Consider the following 20,731-nt stretch of genomic DNA (forward strand, 5'->3'; position numbering starts at 1 on the left):
CAGAAGTTTTAAGACACAAGCAGTTTTACGTATTTCTGTTCACAAAAACATAGGCCCAAGCAATGCTAGGCAGCAGCTCAAAGGGGATTTTAGGAAGTTGGTAGCAAATAAATATCACTCAGGCACCTAAAAGTAGCAGATTGATACCTATTTTTTTCTGATTTAGCGCAAAGTTTCTACCATGCTGGTCAAGTAATGGTTGGCAAGGCCACGCTGGGAAGGTACTGTGCTATGAGTGAGGCAGCACGAGTTCTGTCCTAACTATTGCCAAGGGCCTGCCACATGACTTTATACTTGCTGATACTTTATTTCTCCTTCCAAAACAGGAAAAGGGGGAGATTTCTGGACTTCTGTCGTAGTTCCTTCTCAAATTGCTCTGGGTAGTTTGTCATCCAAAGATAAGCTTTGGAAAACCTTGCTTGCCACTGGCGAGAGGGAGAATTCATTTGAACAGGCATAGTTTGTGTGTGCATCTTGTGTGTGCAGCTTTGTCCTGTTTGCATAATAGAATTGTGTGGTAGTAATATTTTTATGAAAATAGGTTAAATATGTTGCTTGTTTTAAAACCCATTCTCTGGTTGATCCCTAGGAGAGAGAGTGCAGCAGTTCTCCCTGTGTGCTCATGCTGTTTAGTTTTTGATAAACATGCGGAAAGCAGATTATGGCTTTTAAGAGCTAAGCTTTGGCTTTGCTGCAGGTCTCTGTGGGGTGACGTGTTGCTTTGGTGCCTTGAGTACAAAAATGTTTAGCTTAGATGTGTGCCTGAATAGGTTTAATACAGAAGCTTCATTAGACATAGAGGTAGCTATTTTAGTTCAGTTTAAGCCTAGCAAAAATAACATGTACAAACCAGAAGCAAAAGAGGCCATGCAGCCTTTTGTACTTCTTTAAGAGCATTGGTTTAAATTAAATTAGTGCAACCCTTTTTTAATGCAAGCAATGGCTGAGTTAAATGCTGCTATCATGTGGAGAAGGAAAATTGTCAGTACCAGAACATTAAAAGTGGCATGGCTTACTTTATCAGTAATGAAGTAATGGAAGGATTCGGGATTCGAAGTTCCCAAGTGGCTGTGCTTTCTCCCACAACTGTTCTCTGCAGTAGTGGATGGGGGTAAACCCGGACTGATTTTGTCCAGATGGACTCGGAACATGGTACTGAGAGAGGCTACATTAAGCAGTTTAACACTCATTAATTGCAAGGTGTTTGTAAGAACCCCCTTCTCGAATTTAATTCTGAAGTAACTAGAAGCCTACAAGTTCTCATACATTTATTTACTACTAGAATTCCTATTACAAATCACTGTCTTGTAAAACCACTTCTCCTGGCAAAACAGTCAGTAGACCATTCTCCTGAGAGTTACGGTTATTCACCACCAGTTTGAAAACAAGCCGATGCCTGAGCATTCTGTTTGTTTTCTGGGATCCAGGCTTCCTTCTTTCATCTGTATGAGCTATTGCACATGGTAATGTTAGGGTAAAATAGCATAACACAAGCCACAGGGCTGTGCACACTAAAGGAGCATGCACAATACTTAGTTGTCACGCATAACCTCATCAGCTTTTTGTATAGTTTCCAAAGGCATTTCTAGTGTAGTCTTAGTGCATGTTCTATGTCACTGCTTTCTTTCAGTGTCTAAATAAATGCAGCTCAACAGCCTTGCTAGAAATTATGGGCTGACTTCAATGTATGTGTTCTCCTTAAACAGGAACTGCCTATTCTTGTGGTCTTCACTTGCCCTGACATAGCAGAATTAATTTTTTCAAGGAAGTATTCTGTAGAGTTCCAAAAAGCTATATCGCTGAGCTTTAATTGTCTCCTATTCTTAAAATAGAAACCATTAGAAACTAGTATTCTAGTGCTTTTTTCTTTTTTAACCGATCGGTCTAATCTCTCACCTGCAACCATTGTTAAGCTGCTAATAAAAGAAGTGCAATATAAGTTAGCCAGCAATTTTTGTTAAGTTCAGAGAAAGTAATTCAACAGTTCCTTTTTTTCCAAGACATTTGATACTGCATTTGGTGGGGAAAACTACATTCTCATAAATATTTCCATAGTATATACTTTTGTATTTACCTTTGGCTTAGCATAATAAATGCCTTATCAAGGGTGGCTTTTCCATTTTAGAGAGAAAACATAAGCGGACAATATACTTGTATTATAGAATAACTAGAAAAGATAGTTCGTGTGCATGCGAGTAAGGTGTGTATTTGCTTAACCTGATCTAGTGCAAACAGTTTTCCAACATAAGATTTGGAGGGTTTGTAGCTAGTTTATGTTCCCATAATGCATATCGCAGGATTTCCTTAGCATGTGCAAAGGATGACAAATATCAGTACTTCATACAACTATATTTAATAAGTTATTACAGAAAAAAATAAAGTCCAAACTACAAAGTTTAAGCAGTTGTAAGCAATAGCAGCATTGAGCTCCATGTTTAGTCACAGTACTGCAGTTCCATACAAGCATTAGTCCAAGCCAAAAAGGAAGAAGCCTTGTTAGAATTACTAGCAAAAACAATCTAAGAGAACATGTAATAAAAGATACAGTACATTTAAAATTAGTTGAAAAACAAGTACAGAGATCTTAGCTGTGAATGCTCTAAAAGTTATGTCCATTATTTTGACAGTAAAATTACAAATATCTAATACTTTATACCCCAACAGAACTACATCCAGGAAAAAAAAAAGAGCCAAAATGATCTCTTATTAGCACCCTGGTTTTCTACTTACTGCTAAACTTTATCTCATGTAAATTTGAGTGTGTCAGAATTATGTGACCAATGTGATTTCTGACCAGCTACCCATTTGGGGTATAGAGTAGTCACTAACATGAATATAAAATACTCCGTGGTATGATAGAACACTATAGCAGCAGAGATTAAGACGTTTGTCTGGTTTAAAAAAAAGAAAGGAAGGAAGGAAAAGAAAAAGGGTTTAGCTGACATCATACAAACTAGCATAAAAGCAACTACATACAAGCCAGATTAAACAAAAGAGACATTTCTACAAATCTGTGACTAATCTTTCACTCATACCTTGCAAGTAGAGATGTCACAATACTGAAATAGTAACATGGGAGCTTTTCCCAGTTAAGCGCCTTTTTTTTTTTTTTCTTTTTTTTCTTTTTTTCTACTCTAACAGATAGTGAAATCAGCAAAGTTATTTGCTAACTGCATATTTGCAATACAATTTGTTTTAGCCCATGCCTTGCTAGCAGGCTATAAAATACAAGCATGTAGGCAGAAATATAAGCATAAACTTTGTACCACTTAGCAGGAATTTTTTTATTCCCTCGTCATTCCTTAATCTCCTTTGTTTGCAATTTGCGTACATTCCAACCAGTAGTACCTAATTGGAGTCTAAATTTTACTTCACTATTTGATCTAGTCTATACATTACTTACAGAACTGAACACACAGAGGATACACAATAAACCAACTCCGGACACATTTCTTTCCCCAAGTTACAGATGAGCTACTCTACCACTCTGGCATAAGTTAGTCTAAAAGGTCATCAATAACTTGTTGAAGTAATTGTTTTGTCTAGAGGAGGTCATTGTATGCCCTGTTTACGCAACACCAGTTTTAGTCTGGATTGTTTCAGGTGCCAGAACAGAGAGTCACTGGCTTCAGGAAGGGGTTTCTTCTGGCTGCATAGGGAAACAAAGGTGATGTAGGTGGAGGTGACGTGAAAGGTGTTTTGATACTGGCACTTGGCATTGCCAATACAAAAGAAAAAAAAGGACAAAGACACAAGAGAGGCAGAGAAGAACCGAGAAAGACAAAGAAGCTGAACAGATGTTCAGACATGGTGGCAATATGGGTTACCGCATTGCTACCAGGAAATGGACATACATTATTTTGCATTAACTAGGCAGCTACCAACACTGTGTGGTAACTTCGTTAGAAAATGATGTGGGTACCTACAGTCTGCTCCATGCTGCCACTGATAAACATATGCGGGAAGGAAGTTGTGCAGGAAAGGGTCACTTTAATTAAATAAATAACACGGTGGCAAAATACAATGAAGAATATATATTTTAGGAGTTCAATCTAAGAGTACTGAAAAGAGTTTCTCGAGTTCATGATGAGAAAAGTAATGGAGCATTATGCTGAATGGGCAGGGTCAAAAACCCATCGTTTCAATAGATTTAGTTCCTTATAACGGCAATAGTATTTCGTCAACACTGGTGGTGTATAAATCTAGACAGCGAACTGGTACTGTGACATCCCTATTATCTCCCTAAATCATTTTGATAAAGGAAAAGGCTTTTCAAAATATCACATTTTTTCTGCTTCATTCTGTCATTTTATTGCCCAATTCTTTGTTACAATTTTCCAATCACTTTACATAACCAACCATTTTCATCATTGCCACACTATTGTAAACCACATCAGCAAGTTAATACATAAAGCTTTGCATTTCAAAAAACTAGACACTTTAGTAACAATATTACAAAGATTTTAGCTTCAAAAATAACTGAAAATGAAAAAAATAAACTTTTAAAGAATTAGCATCATAAAATTAATTTATTCCAAGTAAAAATACAAAATAATATTAATGACATTGACCAGATATGAAAGTCTCTCCCAGAAACAACTATATTAATGGTTGAGAAAGCACTCCTTAAAGAAAATACGAAATAAAAATGAAAAATATGTAAATATGTTTAATTTTTTTCTTAGCAAAAAATCTTTCTAAAAATAACAATGAAAATTTGTCTCAGTACAAAGGCTACATTACTATTGAAAAAATACCAGCATGAAGAAAAGGTACATATTTGACAGTAGAAAAATGATTTTAGTGAATCACAATGTCTAAAGTCTGCAATGAAAATAAATCTGCAATAAAGATTTATGCCTTTTTTCTTTTCATTTTTCTTTTTTTTTATACAAACAGTACAAACAGTATTGCACATAACAACAAATAGTCGAGGTTAGGTTAGCCTTCAAAAAAATCGACTAGTTCAAGTCTCACATCAGAAAAGGCCACAATAGGACCTGTTGTACCCAGGGGCTTCTTAGTCAAGTTGCAGTTCAGAACTCCATATTTTAAAAAATAACTTTTTTTGAAGGACCCTCTTTTAATATAACATATTAACAACTCAGGGGCACATTCATTTACAAAACAAAAGGGAGCATGTCATAATTTAATAAACTAAAAAAAGTTCTCTTTAAAAAAATACAAACAGAAGAACTCTCACAATTCTGGTCAGTCGTGCATAATCACACTTGATTATAAATATACAAATTAAGGGAAAATATTTTTTTCTCCTTCTATTCACAACTTTCAGCACCAAATGGAGTTTGTGTTTACACCTGTTCTTCATGATGATTTAGTTTTAGATTTAATCCAACATTATGCTATATTGTACGTTTTCCAGCTTCTCTCTCTCTCTCTCTCTTTCTCTCTGGGGGTATTTTTCTACATGAAAGAGGGGTATTTCTTCAAAAAGGTTTACTTCTTTCACATAATTAGGTAGATTTCTGTAGGTTAGCTATGATCTTTAATATTACAGTTATAAAGCTCTAACTTCTTCATTTTCAAAAAAACTCAAATAAGCATGAAAAAAATAAAGTTACCCATCTGTTAAATCATTTTTCTTGCAGAATTAAATTAATATATATTTTTCTGAATAAACTTACTTAGAAAATATCATTTTCTTTCCTATATTTCAAAATTGAGGTATTGCAAAAGATCATGTCAGTCAGAAAGCATGCCTTTTTCTTTAAAAAAAATCATCAGCCGACTGTTGAAAACTGTCTAGATACAAAAAGTAGTGCATAACAAAATGTCTTGTACAGATGAAAAAAAACAGAAAAGACACCTGGGCCAGGAAAAGCAATATCACAAAAACGCCCAGAATTAACTTCAAAAGGGATAATTATAATAAGCATTTTAAACCAGTAAAAAACTATTTTTTCTTTTTTTTTTTTCCAAAAACAGAAAAAAATCCTTTCAGAGCCAATACTCGCAACTAAACATTGGGAAAAACAATTTACTAAATTAGACACAAACAAGGACATCACAACAAACAAAACCCAGAACATTTAAATCTACTATGCGGTGTCATATCCAGTCAGATTGTCCCCAGAACTGCAAAAACAAAGGAGGAAAAAAAGAAAAAAATAGTGTACACATTCTCACAATCATTAGTATACCAAGTGTGTTTATAGTTATATGCTATCTGCAGCCCCATAGTTCATGCTAAAAAAATGTCCACTGTGTTAGCAGGTCTTAATTGTATTCAAGCTTCACAGGATACATCCAGGGATTAGAGAGATAACGCCACATCCACAGAGCAGACGTCTCATGTTACTTTTATATGCAGACATTTCTTTAGCACCGCTTTTTTTCCTAACTTTCTTAAATGTGCCTAGTTCATTAGTTTGACAGACTATCTAATCGGTAGTGTATGTATGCTAGCATGAGCTCTTTGGTTTTCCGGACAAGGTCTGCAGCTACGTAAATGATGCAAGCATTAGGAGAGAGATTGTAACTAAGAGCTCATTTCTGTTTATGTACCTGTTATGAACTGTCAAAAATGTGTTAATGTTGGATACAGAGGCTTTAACAGTTAAGTTTGATCACAGTACTAGACATAATCACTTTACTATATAAAATAAATTGCACGATATATAACAGAGCACCGCAAAGTACTTCATCTACCATCCACAAATTTGTTTTAAGAATATCCTACAGCTAGTTTTTATATTTGTTGTAATATAGGTCATTCTGTAATGGGCTGATCCTAATTTCAGAAGCATTACATTTACTGAGGCATGCCTTCCTCCAGTCAGTAATCAATTTTTTTTGTTACTGAGTATTTTGTAGCCTACATAGATTCATAATTTGTGCATTGTGGGCAGGTTTTATATTAGACATATATAAAATTTATTGCATGCAGCAACCTGATTAAGTAAACATGCAGTCAAAAAATATTGACCTTCCTTGGAAGCTTTTCTGTATGCTATACTGATCTCCTTTCAGCAGCCATCACTATTTTAATCACATATTCATTTTTTTAATTGATACCCTAGCCTGAATAGAGTATTATGGTATTAGTAATACCATTTTAATAGCAGCAAAAGCTATTGCAGCATACATTTACATAACACTAAAAGACCTAACAAAAAAAACCAAAGAACAAAAAAACCCAAAAACAAACAAACAAAAAACCTCAGCAAAACAAAAGGAAAAAGTCTGATCCAGCTTATGAGGTATCATCCTTACAAGTCAAAATGGAGAGCAACTAAAGGCTTATTTTCTTTAAGGGTTATTACTACTCTAAATGACCCAAAGTAATGATTGCTGAATATCTGTTTAAGTTTTTGCTACATCTGCCACCTACTTGTGAATATTACCTTTGGTAAGTCATCTGCTAGGGGCAAGTCTAAATTTCTGAAAATAAGTGCATGCTCCAGTTTAAAAATAAAAATAATTATAATAAAAAAAAAAAATCTTCATCACATACACATCAACCCAGTGAAGGCTGATGAGAATGGCAGTCTACATAATGTCACTAGTGACAAGTCTTGTGTAGGAAATTAAGGTACCAAGCAGATGTTTGTGTGAATCAAAGTGCAAAATCAGTACAGTTACACTCTGCCGGTTTGTATTATACTGGACACTGAGTTCAGTAATGTGACTGTAAATAATAATAATAGTAATAAAAAGACCCATATCTTCATTAAAGTCGAGGACGAATGCACAGATTTCCAGAACACTAAGCCCTGAGGCAGCGCTCTCTTTTTCACTCGATTTTATCTACTCCAGTACTTGTCGCTGGGTGAGGCCTGGGGTTCAGCTCCAGCGGAATGGGACGTGGCGGGGCCGGTCACCTCCCTCCTTTACCAGTGGTTTGTGGAACTCTCGCCCAGCACGAGAGTGTATGCTTGCCCAGCAGTATTCACAGTAATACTGCAAACAGGTAACATTGGCACAGAAGAATGGAGCAAATTTTCCACCACAGCGAGTGCCCTGGCATTCATCACACATCTGATCATCCAGCACGTATGGCTTCACTTCCACCTGCACCAGGAAGAAGAGAAATAACTGTATGAAGATTACATAGTTTTCCTAAGTATGAACAGAAGGAAAATATTTTAATTCTTTTGACTCCTGCTGAAGGTTTTCAACCGATGCTGGACTAACCCAAAGTGGTTGGTAGTTAAATTTTCATACCAACCACTTTACTTGTCAGAAAATCTCAAGAAAGAAGGCTGTGATTTGGAAGAGTTAGGTATGTGAAAGCACTAAGAGGAAGTACAGTAAAGACAGCATCTCCAAGGATTTTGCTGCTGTCAAAGAAACCTCCAACTGTGAAAACAGTTGTTACAGGGGCAGGGCACAATAGAGCAGCATTTAGGAAGAAAAATGATAAAGAACAAACTTAGATTTCTAAACTTCAAAGGTCTGGTGAGTTACAGAGGGTTTTTTCCCCAGAGAGTTTTATTTGTTTGTTTTGTAAACTGCAAAATACATTACCAGACTAATAAATGAAGATTCAAATTAAACAAGATTAAATGCACTTGTATTAAATACTCTGCATTATGCTGGCAAAAATCACTATCTAAATATTTGTAGCTCTAGAAACGTAGTAAGGTTTCATAGTCGTTCCATCTATGGTCTTGCCATCAATTACAGATAGGCTGGAGAGCTCCTGACTTTTGTCTTACACTCGGTTGTAAACGTCTTAGGACTGGAATTCTTTTTGTTTTTAAAGCACTTTGTGCCAAACACAGCAGTATTGTGATGCATGACTAGGCACTTGCAATAATGCTATTAAAGAAGTTGACAACATGCAAGTTCTTTCCTCTGTGTGTGTGTTCCTAAGAATCAAGCTACACATTTAAAGTCAGTGTTTATTCATCCTGGGGAAATCATCAGTTTATGCATATGTAATTCTATATGGCTCTATGATGCTTTTTATAAAGTGGTTTAAGTACAGTCAACTACATTAAAAGAGACAGGAAAAAATTGAAATGTACATACTTCTATTATAAATACTTTGCTGTAACTGCACAAGTGCTAGTCTGGCAAAATTTGTGCATTGCAAGGAAAACTACGCTTAGATACATACAGTATTAAAGAAACACAGAATGAGATATTAAGTTGAAAACCAAGAAATATATTATACCAAAGAGCTTTTTGCTGAATTTACTTCAGCTTATTCTGATCACAGTTCAACAAATGTTACTTATTTGAAGTAAAGCTTATATAGAGAATTGTATTTCTTGCCTATAGAACAGCTAGAACTACCAATTTATTTAATTTTTTTAAAATTACACTGTACTACTAGTATTGCATGGAACAACTCTGAATAACTGTTATTTTGCATACCATATGCCCTATCACTAAAATTAGAAGCATCATGTAAAATAAAACAGTACTGTCTCAAATGAAATGGGAAGAAAGCAGGTCCAATGTCCAGCACATCTCTAGATCAACACCTCCTCACATTTCCAAAGCATGAATTGTGAAGGTCTGAAATAGACTCTGGCTCCTTTTCTTGTTTTGTTTACTAGTGAAATAATTTTAAGAATGTATGCTGTACAATTCATGGATTTCAATCTATTAGATTTAAAAAGCTAAGATTTAAGGACTGATTAAGAAATTTCATTACTTCTTCAAACTCACAGATAAACTTATTTTAAAAACAGATAAAATATAATGAAGTAAACTTAAATTATCAAGCAGCCAACTGTGAAAAGTACTGATTGATGGAAAAAACTACCAGTGAGCATCATTTGTGGCTCTATCCTAAAGCTTAGAAAAAAACCCCAAGTTTTTAAGCATGGCTGATACATAAATCTCAAAGGGTTCAACACTGTGGTTAAGACTCCAAAATTAATCTTCTTAGTCTCTCTGTAAAATTTTTCAGAATTCAATTGACAAGAAATATTGAATAGCCATGTCTTAGTTAAAATCATGAGGTATAGTAGCACCACAGAAAAATAGTTTGAGGATTTATAACTCCATGACCTCATCTAATCTGACAAAATGTTCAGTTCAGATTTTTAAAGAGAAAGTAAAAATAGCTTGGACTTTGCAGCTGAGTGGTTTTATATGTATACTGCACATAATGGACACACCCAGCACCTGTCAAGCTGACTTTTAACCATTTATATTAGATTAAGTAGAAAACAAGCCATCCCTATTGTAAAAATACATAGCAGCAGTGCATGCCGTATGTTCTTTTGAATTCTAAATGCTGAGTCCTCAAAAACACAGGTGTTACTTCTACGTGTAATCAAGAGGCAAAGACAGAAGGTCTAAAGGAAAAAAATATCTTGGAAATTAAGTAATGTTTTCTTTTAATGTCCTCAACTCAGATTTCAGTAAATACCTTAACTTCACTTGGTCCTTGAAAAGCCCTTTAGAAACCAGGATTACATATGGACTGAAGAAAGCCATATCATTTTCCCCCTTTTGCCTATCAAGCATCTAGTAGCATTTGGTTTTGGTTAAATAATTCTCAAGGCTTTTGAGGTCAGCATTACCTATTATACTTAGGATAAACCTGTGTTTTAGGAACCTTAAGTCTAGACATACATTGCCAAGAGAAAATGTTGCCTAATAATAGCAGAAATGCCAGAAGCTATGTAAGTAGCCACTAGCTAAAAGCTGTTGATGCACAATGAGCAAACATCTAATGGAAGAGAAAGCAGCTGGGAAATTCTATGGTATTTGACCTTCCGAATTCAAAACAAAACCAAGAACAAATGAGCTCACCAACAACTATTTTCTGGTTTTAGTGCTAAACAGTTATTTAAGATGCTTAAGATACATTTTTTCACTCTGCTTTAGCTGCTCAAATATGCTTTTAAATAATTAAAAAATGTCATCTGAAGGTTGAGGTTACAGTGTTCTCCAACACGATATTAACAGAAGGATGTTCTTCATCATGCTCTTTTACTTACCCGTTTATCAATGTCATTATGTTGGAGCTGGACAAAGCGAGCACTGATAGCAGCAATATAGCTCTGCTGATTGGAGAAAGCCACCCTGCCAGCACCTTTTGGATACTTCAACTCTGGGTCTGTATCAATGCCAGCATAGCAGACACCTCCATATAAACGGTCCATAATCATTGCCAATTCAACTGCAAGAAGTCAATTGTTAAATATTATAGATTTAACATAAATAACAGTGTTGTGTTTCACTTGTTGCATTCGAAGAAGAGGGCTTTTTGCCTTAGCGTACTTGTCTTCCAAAGTCTAAAATAGCAAACCCAAACATTGGTTTTAACAGGTTGAATCAATTCTACATGAATTACAGTAAAATAGAAAGGCAAAACCCAGAATCTGTAAAAAGAAACTTGGTGTGACTAAAGTGTGAAAAAAATGCAGAGTCACGTTGTTAAAGTAGGTATCAGGTCAACTGTTTTAAAATTTATCATATTGTAAATTAAAACTGTGGTATTTGGAATTAGGTATTCAGGATCACCCCAAGCTCCAGCCAGGCTTGTTAATGCTAGGTTGCATATGAGATCACTCAAAGATATTCCTGTTATTTAGAATCTGACATTTTGCCCTAAGTACTAAGTTTGAAAAGACATTAAGCAAGTGGTTTACATTTGAAACAAAATTTTGTGAAACATCAGGAGTTATTACACTTAAAGCAAGCCTACATTTGGGGTACAACTTAACTTAGTATTTTTGTTGAACATTAACTTGATTGTGGATCTTTTAAAATGGTTTGTTGCTTTTTCTGACACTAAGAAGATCTAAAGAAGTTCTAAATATCATTCATAAAATAAGACAGGCTGAGTGCATGGCTGAGGAAACATACAGGAGGGAGGTTAAGGGAAAGAACTGAAGGAAGTGCAGAAGAGGCTGAAGGAAGTGGCGAAGAGGCAGGTAACCTGCCCAGAGATGTATGGTCTTGGTTACAGAGCCAAGGTCTCCGTAGAAGTTGACAGGCAAACAAATTTGTCAGCTGGATGAGGGATAGACCCTCACAAAGCAAGAGAGTGGGACCTGTATGGGCCCTGCCAAGTCAATAATTTTTTTATGCTAATGCGTGAAAACACTTTCACTAGCAAGTTAAAATTTAGCTACGCAAGGTAAAATGAAAAACATATACTAAATATTTAAATCCTTGTAGTTCTAACAAAATTCTCACTAGTTAATTATATATAGAATAGAGGCAATTTTTAAATTGAGTGTGTATGTGTGTTTGTGTAAGTGTGTGTTTCACATTAAGGGAAGACTGTATGCCAATTTGTCCATTTGCAACGAGCAAGCAAACATCTGACTCATTCTACCAAACCAGATAATACTCTTGTTCCAAACAGTAAGGGAGAACTCTCAGCATAATGTAGTGACTAGTAAATTCTTCTGCTTTCTAACGATTTGGAATCATTTGGGTAGTGATCTCAGAAAGTAACAGTACAGAATAAACATCAGGAACGCTTAAAAACATTTACAATAGTAGTTCCAATAAGTTACTTTTACCAATAGACAAAGAATATATAGGATTCCAGGGCAAGGAAGCCATGCAGTGTTCAGACATCTTAGGAAGAACTTCTGTATCAGATCCTTAAAGTTGCAAACAAGAAAAACCAGAAACTATTTGTCTGCTTTGGAGAAGTTAACTATTTAAAGGCATCAGATTTCAAATGTAATCTATGACAAACTAAATGACAGTTTTATAAAGGCTAGAATACGAAATGAGGTAATGTTTAATTGTTACTATTTACATAATTATCGTCTTATATCTTATTTTAAGATGGTGAGGAAAGTGAAAGCTGCCAAGAAACCTGGGCTGGGAGAAATCTTACTGTCAGCCATGGCTGGGGGACCTTGTGTACAGCTTCCCAAAAGAATTAGGATTAGGAGAAAGATAAAGCAAGGAGCTGAAGTTCTAGTGGCCTGGAAAACGTCTGCCAAAGGAAAGCGAGGCCTACCAGGAAGCCTCCTCTAGAATTCTTTCTTCAAGACAATGACTGAGGGGCCTTGCCTACCACAGCCCTGGAAAATTAGGATTAGAGTTGAGAGGATGAAAAAGAAAAACCAGGCAGCTGACTCGGAGTGAGGATGGAAAGGGACTACTAAATGAAGTGAGGGCTGCCCAAAGACCCAGCTAGGAGAAATGTTTCAGCTTGCTTCGTGACCTTGTCATTGGCTCACCAAATACAAGAGTTAGGAAGAAAGAAAAAAGTGTTGAGCTACAGTTAGGAGCAGTGCTGAAAAGGGGCCTTCAAAACAAAGTGGGGGCACTGCCAGGAGATCTGGGCTGGGATAAATCTTTCCTCTGGACAAAGGCTAAGGAATCTTGTCTATGGCTCTGCAAATAAAAGTGAAGAAAAAGAGTTAAGGGTGAAGAAAAAAGATTGAGAAAAAGAGCTACATTAGGAGCAGGTCTGCAAAGTGATCCTCAGTACAGAGTGGGGCCATCAAGAGACCCTGGGCCGGGAGACATTTTTCTTCTGGACAATGGCTGTCTATAGCTCCGTGGGAAAATGAGGGTTAGGGTTGAGAAAAAGGGAGAGAGAAATCAGAGCTGCAGTTGGGATTGGTTTGGGAAGGGGCTGGGAGAAGTTTGTCTAGTCAAAGGGAAGGGGAGCTTGTCTGCATCTCAGCAAGCAAATCAGGGTTAGGATTAAGACGGTGTACATTACGAAAAATCAGCCAAGTTCTAGGGTGTCATGCAAACTTGGGGAAAACTGTTTCTACTAAAAATCCTAATTAGTAACCTATTCACAAGATAAAAAATGTTCACAGTTTGTATTTTGTAGACAGGAAGACACTGACTTAGAAAGGGAGCTACGATCTTTGGAAAAGAGAGGACATATTTTCTGCTCTTTTACACTTACTATATATCTTTTTTTATCTTTTATGCTTAATCTGGAACCCCCGACTACATGCCCTGTGTTTCCTTCCCACTCACCTGCTCGGAGGGGCCGTGGAACTCCTCCAACAAAGATAGTTTTTCTTGGATCCAAAGGCTGAGACCCATCCATCACAAAGTCACTGTCACTTAGGTTCCAAGGTCGAATTTGCACCTGTATTAAGGATTGTTTTCAGTAGAGGAACTTGACAATCCAATTAAAATTAAGAAAAAAGTGCCATATCTTTCTATAATTAAAAATATAATTTTATCTTAGCAAAAGCAGTAAATAGTTGGTATAAGCACCAAAACAATTAGCACATAGTTTATCTGGGTTTGAAAGAAGGTGGACAGTTCATTGATCACCTCTAGAGGCCAGGCTTGAGTTAAATTTCATCATAGCAAACTCCTACCTCATTAATTCCCTGTCTCTAGTCGCCATTATAATAAGAAATCTGTGAAAGGACTTTCGGAACATTTTACCATGTATATGCAATTACAGTTGCAGTTTGGGCTTCTGGCTTTCCTGAAAACACATACTGTGATCCACAAATTTTAAAGCACTGAGAGGATTGGAGATAAAATTAATTTCTGTGCTTGGATACAAGAGGAGTTTTTATAATGTGTGAATGCTCACTTCTGTTAAGCAGCAAGCAACGCAGTTGATAAGAAATCTTTAGATTAAACGGAAAAAAACCTGCTCAGAAGTTATTTGGATAAAGCTGTTCATCCATCCATTTGTTGATCCTAGAAGTCACATAAGCAGACTCACTATACTGTAATATTGCGTTGCTTATTTATCTGTGAAAGCTTTTTAACAGTATTTTTAAAAGGCAGCACGTTTTTTATCTATTCATATTTGTCTGTAGTTTTCATCTAGTCTGTATGTAAACATAGCCACAAAAGTGACTAGCATTAAAGAACGTTAGAGATGTGAACAATAGAAACAGGTTACGGTATGTCTTCTATTTTGCGACAGCTGTTTGCATTACTTGTTTTTACCCTGTAATTTATATATGGTAAATGAGTCCTAAATTATAAATTGATTAGCTATTGCATGCAGAAAAAATAATAATTAAGGAGCCTAATAAACTACAGGGGACATTTGAAGCTATCTGGATTTTAATTGAGGGAGGTGTTAAGTTTTTTCGTTTCATTGCATAAGGCTTTCTTTTCTTTCAAATAATATAGATGAAAAAATTATAACCTGATTGTTTCACAGCTAAGATTGTAAAAGGATGCATACTCCTGTGCGATACCAGAAGTACCAAGTATAAAAGTTAATTGAACATGGCATTTATCAGAAAGAAGCAAACGTTAAAACCATGTTACGCTGATACAGAAAGTCAATTCTATGTAACAGCAAGGACAGCAACAGGAAATGGACAAGTAAGTCCAAGACAATACTGTAAGTATTTCTTTATTTATTTATTAACTGAAAAGAGTAAGAGCAAATGGCTTAGCAACCAGGACAAGTGTCACGGCATAAGCTACTTACTGGTTTATCCTTGATTGTGGGACTCGACACACACAGGTAGAGTTTTCCATCTTCTTCCAGACAGGCATCTATCAGAGCTTGTACAGAGCTTTCTTCCTGGAACAGCAGAAAGGCATAACCTTGGAAAAGATAAAGGCACAAGAAACAAAAAGAACAAATTAATTTATAAAGCATTTTTTTAATAAAGAAAACAAATCCAAGAAGTGAATAAAACATACAAATTACAAATAACTGATAAGGCTGTTAAACTAACATAAATTTCATAATTTTTTCTGTTTTGATAAATTAAATTCACTGAATAAATCATACCCTCATACAGTATTGATTCTGAAATGGAGAAAAGAGTGTTTCACTGCATATGAGTATGTTTATTTGATTAATTAATGATTTTGAGCAGTGAGAATATACACTGCTGAATAAGGGGTTCATATTATCCAATAACTGTATCTGTGGTATCTGATGATGTGACTGTCATCTTACAATGGAGGCACCAAGTTTCTGGTTGCTATGTACAATGAATAAATACTAGAAGAAAGGGTCAAAAAAGTGGACACGTAAACAGATAAACAGACTCCTATGCTCGCATGCTTAACTCTGAAAACAAATGCCCACCTAAAAACAGTAAGCATGAGCGAAAAAGAATGGCATGCATTGTGTTTTATTATGAGTCAAAGACATGCTGTTGTTATTTATATTTAAATAAAGCAGTTCAAATGAAAGAAAGTCCCATAAAAATTGCTCCAAGTGATTCAGAATTTTAGGACTTTAAATTAGCCCGTAAAACTAAGTGTGTGTGGCATTCAGTGCTCTTCCGAATGCAGCTGGCAAGAAAGCTTTCTTCAGTTTCACTTAATGTTGTTAAATTTGAATGAAGATTTGACCCAAGCAGTGCATACTTTTGCTACCTCAGAAGTGAACTAATACAGCACACTCTACAATAAGCAGAGCCAGCTGAAGCCTGGCTGCTAGACTTGAATACAGCTGCTCAGTTAAGAGGACTTTCTATCGAGCATCCATTGCTCTTCTGCTCCATAATCAGAACAACTCAGTTTTCTCACTGAATGTGAACATGTTGGCTTTGACCTTTACAATTTAGCACTTGTGTGTCTTACAGGCTACCTCTTTTCAGAAAATCTGCAGCAATTAGAGGCAGCTGGAGTTTAAGCAGGGACTGCTAGACTTTCTCTGCCTAAGATTCTAAGTGCCTACGTGATGATACACCATATTTAAATGATGACAACCTTTGATACAGCTTTATACAGTCTATTTGCTATTAATATAGTAGTGACTTACCATAATTTTGCACTGATTATTAACTGAATACTATTTGGCGTGTCCTTTTTAGATAAATACTACATGACTGATTTATAAAAAAAAAATTAAAAAAATAAGATAGACACTGAAAAACTGTTTTCCTCTGTAGAGTTCTTATCTACCAAATTACCTCGTACCCTATTATCTCTAGTTCTGCATGACTTCTCAAAGAATATTAAATTCTATGCATCTGTTTGTTTTCAGAGGCAAAAAAAAGTTTTTATTAACAGCACAGTTATAGCCCAGAACGCATCTAGGAAGACTGAGTTGCCCCAGAAAACAAAAGTTAGATCATTCTTGCTAGCGAACAAGGAACTTACATAGCTAGAGTTGAAGCAGATTAAAGATACCAAAAATGAAATGCTTCTTGAGTAAAAACATCAGTTTCCTCTCTAGCAGATGTAATTCTCTTAAAGCAATCCCTTAAAGATATAAACACACTTCACTTCAACATTTTAGTTTTAGACTTTACAAAACTAATTGCATTAACTGAGTATGGAAGTAATTAGCTTGTAATCACTATCACTTTTAGCTTCTTTTTATTTTCCACCCACTTCCTCATTCTGTACCATCCGTTCAGATTATACTCAATAATCAGTGCAAAAACTTTATACAAATTAAAGTATCTTTAGTTTAGCAGTTCTTTCAGCCTTATAAAATGCCCCAGTCAGAAAACTAGATACGTGGACAAGACTATCGTGGCAACTACACCTCCAAAGCCAACTGGCCACACTTTATGGTTCAGCCCAATCCGTGCCTTAAACAAATGCCTCGGGAGACAAATTCACAGAAGATGCAGTGCAGATCATTCCAGTACTATGAAATCAAAATAAGAATACATGTACATTTATACATACTTTAAAATAATGGTTTACTATATATTTAAATAGATTTAAACATTTAGGATTCATCTTCTGACCAGACCATAAGACTTGAACTCTAAAAAAATAGAATTTTCTCTATTTCAGATTTTTATAATCTTAAACCCACGAAATACTGGAAGTTTCTTTAGCATAAAGTCAAAAGGAAAATTGGGAAATATTTATTGTGGCTTAATTACTTAGCAAAAATCTGGGCAACAGCTTGGAATGCGTCTTTGTTCTATTAAGTTTTTTCAGGTTTTTCTGGGTCACAGTAAGAGGTTACATCTGTGGTAGCTGGAGCTGACAGCCATTATGAGGGTGAAGTAAATGATATGAGCATAATTTCCCAAACCAGTTAAAAATAACCAGATACATGTTGATTTTCTCTGGCTGATAGATTATAAGAGTAGTCCAAGTTAGTAACAATTCGGTTTTCTAACCTGGGGCTAGTGCCTGCCATGAAGTTTAGTAAGTTAACACCTCCTCATTTCTCTAGACCTCTGTGACAGTAACACGCTCTCCTGCCTGCTACGGAGTCTCCACGGGCCCTCTGATAAAAGGCAGGTAAGCAGTTTACAGCAGCAGTCTTCTGTTAAACCAGAAAAGCAAGCAGGCTGGACTAGCATGACATGATGTCCAGCATTATTTCAAAACCTGCTGATTGCACATCTATTCCAATTATTCAAGCACTTTTGATAGTCAAGAATAAAAGACGATTACACTGAAATGAAAAATGACAATGTAACAGAAGTTCAGATCGTATAAGGATCATGTAGAAGCTGATATGGACAAGAAAGATACCTGCCAAAGTTAAAGATATTTGTACTCATTTTCTAGAATCGCATAGGGAAGCAAAAACCTAAATTCCGAAAGGTGCAGCTCCTTCCTACGTGCAGTAGGAAGTGCTAGGCATTGCTATTGCTGAAGACTTACCCTCTTGCTCACAGTACCACTATTTAGAGCTGCATTTGCTTGTTCATACAAGCAAATAGGCGCTTCCATAGATGCACTGCATTTAATTAGAACTCTATAGCAGGAGATACACTCTGAACTCAGATTCCAGTATAAAAAATGAGGTTGGAAAATACACATGCCAAAACAGACGTTGCCAAAGAATTATCTCACACTAGCTGCGATTTAATAATGAAATAACTTTTTTGTGCAAGATAATTTCAGCCTCTTTAAAATTTCAGTTTAAAGAAAAAACAGCATGCCAATGTGTAAATTAACAGTAATTAATTTTCTTTTTCTGTCAGCTGTTTTTAAATGCTAAGTTTGGCTATAACTTTGTAAAACTCTTAAGAGTAATCCTTCCTGAAGAAATTCTTAAAAATTTCTACTTCAGGCCTTACATCCTGTTGTACTGTGTATTTCTATTCCTATTTCTATTACACACAATGAGAGATGAGCCTCATCCCCAAAAGGCTTTAGTGCACGGCCAGTTGACTTCTAACATTCAGATTGATCAATTATAGGGGTTTTAGGTTTAAAAGAAACTTACTTTACGTTTAAAGACAGTAGGTGAGGTAGACTTAATAAGACTATGTTTCCAAACCAAAAATGTATTAATCCAAATAACTTGAATTTTTTAGCAGATGGTGAAAGTTGGTTCATATTTGTCAGCATTGCATGCTTCAGCATGTTCTTCTCTCTGTGCATCAAGGGTATCATATGACTTAAAGCATATGGTTTTTTTTTTCAAGAAGTATGAGATTTGATGAATTTCAAAATTTTAATCCTCTACAGTAGAATTTTGGTAGCTCTTGGCAGTAGCATGCTGTGGTAGTATGTTGCAGACAAAATTCAGCAGTGACCCTTGCTTACCTGCCCAAATAGTCTAAAGGTTTGAGGACTCAACGGGAACAGCTCCTGACTCAGATTTCACAAGTAAAACAGGCAAGATATTTGAAGCCCCAGAAAATAGCAAGGTACCTGACAACAGCTGAATATTCTATATACACAGATATATGGCTTCTTGGCAGATGAGAAACAATCCAGCTCCTTCTCAGCTGTTGGTACAACACATCACTGTAGTGCTGACAATAAACATTGTACTTTTCAATTCACTGGAAGAAGGCAACAACATATTCTGCTGTAAGAAAAGTCACTACAACCTTTAAAGGGGTACAGCAGAGGGAAGATGAGGAGATTAATTTCCCTAGATTCTGAAGCACAGCCTCAGGGCTCCTCAACCTTGAGCTCAAGGATTCATTATTTTATGGAAAGCAGTACAAGAACTAAGCTCCTTTGTACGTGTCCCATTCTGACATCTGAACAGTGACACAATTTCCATATGAAAGAATAATTTAGTCCAGTTGGTCTAATTTCACCTAACCTTGCTGAGAACAAAATGGAAAATCTGGCCTATACGCTGTGTCCCACAAGCTTGAAGCAAGGTTGTCACTTGAAACACAAGATACTATCATATACTGTATCTCTCTCCTCTTTACATACTGCATAGCAAGTCAGAACAGTCTTTGGGTAGTCACACGTATTCATTTCGTATGCCAAATGGGAGGACTGCTTATACTTGAAAAAAGTTAAACTACCTTTGAAGCATATAATCTTTCATTCTGTTTTTAAAGTTTAGACAGTGTCCTTTCTGATATTTTATAGGCTCCAAGATTACATTAAAATCTACCATCCCCCTAAGATCTCATATAAAAATTTTTCAATATATATATCTACCTCATATTATTATGTAAAAAATAAGATAGAGTTAAACCAGCAAAGAAAATTAATGTTCTAGTCTCATGTCTTTGGGTTTATTTTTAGATGATTGAGACAGCTACCTCCAAAGAGTAGATTTAAATAGACTTAATTTTTTCATGAAATATAAATAGCACTTTCTTCTTTTATTTTTTTTCTGGATTTTTAAAAATAGTTTTGAATTGAATTATGGTTGTATTTACTGGAACTTTTAGAATAAATTTGTTTTAAAAGCCCACCACAAAAGAACATTTAGAAACAGTGTGAACTAAATTTCTAAATTAGTTAATGTGGTGACAAAGGGTCATTGCTCAAAGTCACCCTTAGTAATCTTATTAGAAGATGCTTTGAACGTGAATAAAACACATTTCTAAATCCAAAGATGAAACAACTATTAAAAATGAAACTCATTTTTGAAAAATAAAAATCCAAGGCGTTAAAAAAAAATGCAGACTTTCTTTTAAACATTGCAGTGACATGACTGGATTTTCAAAAAACATCAAAGGCTTTAAAT

At 35.6% G+C, this 20,731-nt stretch overlaps 1 protein-coding gene across 10 annotated transcripts in view; it reads right to left on the reverse strand.

Moving 5' to 3' along the window:
* Nucleotides 1-4,510: 4,510 nt before the first annotated feature.
* CPEB3 (cytoplasmic polyadenylation element binding protein 3) overlaps nucleotides 4,511-20,731 on the reverse strand; it is a 95,607-nt gene continuing 79,386 nt past the window's right edge. For all 10 annotated transcript variants that reach the window (XM_063339719.1, XM_063339717.1, XM_063339721.1 and 7 more), the window contains 4 exons: nucleotides 15,332-15,450; nucleotides 13,894-14,008; nucleotides 10,923-11,104; nucleotides 4,511-8,031 (listed from right to left, as the gene is read on the reverse strand). In XM_063339719.1, coding sequence (XP_063195789.1) covers nucleotides 7,804-8,031; nucleotides 10,923-11,104; nucleotides 13,894-14,008; nucleotides 15,332-15,450 — 644 coding nt within the window. In that variant the 3' untranslated portion in view covers nucleotides 4,511-7,803. The remainder of the gene's footprint in view (nucleotides 8,032-10,922; nucleotides 11,105-13,893; nucleotides 14,009-15,331; nucleotides 15,451-20,731) is intronic.

The sequence above is a fragment of the Chroicocephalus ridibundus genome, chromosome 6, assembly GCF_963924245.1.
Source record: "Chroicocephalus ridibundus chromosome 6, bChrRid1.1, whole genome shotgun sequence".
Taxonomy (NCBI): Eukaryota; Metazoa; Chordata; class Aves; order Charadriiformes; family Laridae; genus Chroicocephalus; species Chroicocephalus ridibundus.